Source organism: Nematolebias whitei, chromosome 9 (assembly GCF_014905685.2).
Source record: "Nematolebias whitei isolate Nwh7 chromosome 9, NemWhi1, whole genome shotgun sequence".
Classification (NCBI taxonomy): domain Eukaryota; kingdom Metazoa; phylum Chordata; class Actinopteri; order Cyprinodontiformes; family Rivulidae; genus Nematolebias; species Nematolebias whitei.
Window position 1 is genome coordinate 13,197,185 of NC_056506.1, and position 3,863 is coordinate 13,201,047.

General features: G+C 45.8%; 1 protein-coding gene across 1 annotated transcript in view; it reads left to right on the plus strand.

Moving 5' to 3' along the window:
- The first annotated feature begins 269 nt into the window (after window positions 1-269).
- The window catches only part of LOC119414382 (UDP-glucuronosyltransferase 1A1-like), a 6,805-nt gene continuing 3,211 nt past the window's right edge, over window positions 270-3,863 (plus strand). The window contains exon 1 of the mRNA XM_037681473.1: window positions 270-887. Coding sequence (XP_037537401.1) covers window positions 392-887 — 496 coding nt within the window. The 5' untranslated portion in view covers window positions 270-391. The remainder of the gene's footprint in view (window positions 888-3,863) is intronic.

The window sequence follows — 3,863 nt, forward strand, 5'->3', positions numbered from 1 at the left end:
TGAGGGATGAGTGGGATTAGTAGTCTGGGTCAGAAATCCCTTTGGTTGAACTTTATTGTTTTAAATAAACTCTGCTGCTTCCCCATTGAACTTTTTCCCAGTTCTCACTCAGGTGAAATGTGAAACATGATTAGGCACTTTCTTTTGCATGAAAGGCAGTAAATTAAATTACTCAGCAACTAAAGAATAGGCTCTGACAACCTCTGGCTACTGGAGACTTAAATACTTGCTGGGCTTTCCACGAGGACTTTGAACACACACACACAGTGCTGTTAATACAGGAGCTCCAGCAACCGGGTGAGAGGGCACAGGAACGGGGGAAAGGTATCTGGAGTATTCAAAGAAGAGCAGAAAATTAGATTTTTGCCACTTTAAGGCACAGGAAAGAACAATGAGGAAAGCAGTGGCGTTTGCACTTTTGCTCCTAACCATGGCTGCAGAGGTGAGAGGAGCCAAAGACGAGGCGAGAGCACAGAACCCCAACTCTGCACACACAAAGGAGGCTGAAAAGTCTGATGGGCTCCCTGCAGACAGCAGCTCTTCTTCAGGGTTTTCAGGTAACCTGCTGGTGGTGCCCATGGATGGGAGTCACTGGGTTGGTATCAAAGCCATCGCTCAGGAAATGGGCCGGCGTGGACACAGGGTCACCGTGGTGATACCAGAGATCAGCATACGGATGGGCCCCGGGAAATACTACGACACCATAGCCTTCCCCGTCCCCTACGACGAGGCTTACCTGGACTACGTGATGTCTTCGCACAAGGACATCATGGAGAAGATAAGGAAACGATACACGCAGGTCCAGAGGATAGCAGGTTTTATTCACACCACTGCAGAGAGCCTGCTGTTCAACAGCAGCCTCATCTCTCACCTGGCTCAGCAGGTGAGCTCAGACAGGAAGACAAACTGCAGGTTTTACTGAATCTGTTGTTGGGCCTCTGTGACGTTTTGTTGGTTTTTAATATAAAATAAATACCTTGAAAATGGCATGCTGTGATATTTGGAGATCTCATGTGTTAGTGCTCAGAACACGTGTTGAGGATGAGGCTCAGCTACTGCTCCAAATTCTTTGTTCAGTATCTTTGAAATTCATTATAGACATTTAGTGTTTGCAAAGTCTGCATAACTTTGGTGACCATCTTTAATGTTGCTGACTTACAGACAAATGACCTCGTGTAGAAACGGGTAAAATCATTCCTGCATTTTGCCTTCAGTGATGGCTGATGACGCAATAATTTGATACTCACTTTAATCTGATGGTTAATGTTTTAAAAAGAAATAATGCGGAATGGATTTGAAGTCGGGCAGCACGGTGGCGCAACTGGTAGAGCTGCTGCCTCTCAGCGAACAGGTCCCTGGTTCAAACCCCGGTCCAGGGGCCTTCTGGGTGGAGTTTGCATGTTCTCTCCGTGCATGCGTGGGTTTTCTCCGGGTACTCCGGTTTCCTCCCACAGACCAAAAACATGCATGTTAGGCTGATTGGTAACTCTAAATTGTCCCTAGGTGTGAATGAGAGAGTGAATGGTTGTTTGTCTCGTTTGTCTCTATGTGGCCCTATGATGGACTTGCGACCCATCCAGGGTGTACCCCGCCCCTCGCACAGTGATTGCTGGACATGGGCACCAGCGAGCCCCGTGACCCAAAATGGAATAAGCGGGTAAAGATAATGGATGGATGGATGGATGGATTTGAAGTCATGGCATGTTTGCTCTTTGTGTTTTATCACTTCTTTAAAATTGCTCACAACATGAGACCTAAAGAGACCACCAACCAAAGTGACGGTGAAATATTGTCTCTGTTGTTGGCTGTTAAAGGATTTCAGCTGTTCAGCAGCTCCGGCAGTGTTGTGTTCTTCTTGTCCCACTTCGCAGAGAGAAGACAGGAAATTAATACCCTCCACCCATCTATATGACCGTGCACGTTGTGAGTTTAACTTAAAAAATAAGTGAGGTACAGTCTTCTATTTTAGTGTGTGGCTGCATCTAGCTACGATATTGAATCTGCATCTAGGTACTATTGAAAATTGAGCTGCCATGTCAAAATCCAAGATGGCCACTGCCATGATTATTTATGTAAAGCAGCCACCCCTATCATTTAAGGAAATTATGCTTTCTAGTTTTCATATTGCTTAAAAGTATAGTTTCCTCAAACAATTGGGTGACCAAAGATTAATCTATGTGGGCCAAAGCTACCATTGGCCACCCCCTGACTCAGTCCCTGCATAAAATGGCTCCATCCACTCACCAGGATCCATCACTCTGCTCTGCCTCAGCCAAAAAAAAACAAAAAACAAACAAACTACTTACTTGAATAATTTGCACCAAAAACATTCAGGTGTACGTACGGTGCATTCCCTGTTCAGTCCAGAACAACTCATCTCGTAAACTATAAACAATCACTGTTTAAATCCCTCAGAGACAGGGGACACCAGGGTACCACTTGTTTCAAGTTCAAGTCAATTTTATTGTCATTACCATCACATGTGGTACATGAGGTGGAACAAAATTATGTGCAGGGTCTCAGTTACATCCATAGCAAAAATATAAAGTATAAAAAGAAACAGTATACAAGGATCTAAGATATAAACTAAACACTAATAATGTAAAACAATATGGCATAACAACAGCAGCCCTAACATGAGTCTGTGGTGAGTAGATGGGTATGAATGAATCCAGCAGCATGAGGTCAGCAGTATGGATAATCAGCAGCACATAGAAGTCACATATCACCAATTAAAATGTCATCACAGTAATTTATTTCTGGTTAGAGATTCATGAATCTAACAGCTTCATGGTAGAAGCTGTTCCTCAGTCTAGTGGTTCTACACTTAATGCTCCTCAGCCTCCTGCCTGAGGGGAGTGGGCCAAAAAGTGTGTGTGCTGGGTGAGTGGGGTCCTTCATGATGCAGGTGGCCCTCTTCCTGCATCTGGAGGTGTAGATGTCTGTGATGGTGGGGAGGCTGACACCAACAGTCTTCTGTGCAGCCTTCACCACTCTCCGCAAAGCTTTTCTTTCTGCAGCTGTGCAGCCTCCATGCCACACGTTGATGCTGGAGCACAGGATGCTCTCCACTGCACACCTGTAGAAGGAGGTGAGGACTGAGCTTCACAGACCAGCTCCTCTCAGCCGCCTGAGGAAGTAGAGTCTCTGATGAGCTTTCTTGATCAGGCTGGTGGTGTTGCTCCAGCTGAGGTTGTCATTCAGGTGTACACCCAAATACTTGTAGCTGGAGACCACTTCCACCACAGATTATCCTAGTGTTGGGGTGGTGGTGGTGGTGGGGGGGGGGGGGTTTGTTCCTTCTGAAATCCACGATCATCTCCTCCATCTTCTTCACATTGATGTGAAGGTTGTTCTTCCTCGCACAAGCTCTCCAGGTGTTCCACCTCCTGCCTGTAGCTGGACTCATCATTGTTTGTGATGCATCCCACCACCGCTGTATCATCTGCAAACTTTACAATGTGACAGCCTGGATGGGTAGGTGCACAATCATACGTGAGCAGAGTGAACAGGAGGGGGCTTGACACACAGCCCTGAGGGGAGCCAGTGTTGAGGGTTATGGTGGAGGAGAAGAAGTTGTGGCTCCTCACAGACTGTGGTCTGTTAAGAAGTCTAGTACCCAGTTGCAAATGGAGGGGCTTAGTCCTAGTGTGGATAGTTTGTCCATCAGGGTTTGGGGGATCATGGTGTTGAAGGCGGATGTGAAGTCCACAAAGAGCAGACGGTTGTACAATGTTTCATAACGAAGCAGATGTTTTCAGTGAAGATAAATATGTTCACTCGTCAGCAGTTGAACCCCCTGAACAAAGTTGGTGGAATAAATTAGAAGTCTTTCTGAAATAAACAAGACTTTCTATACAAAA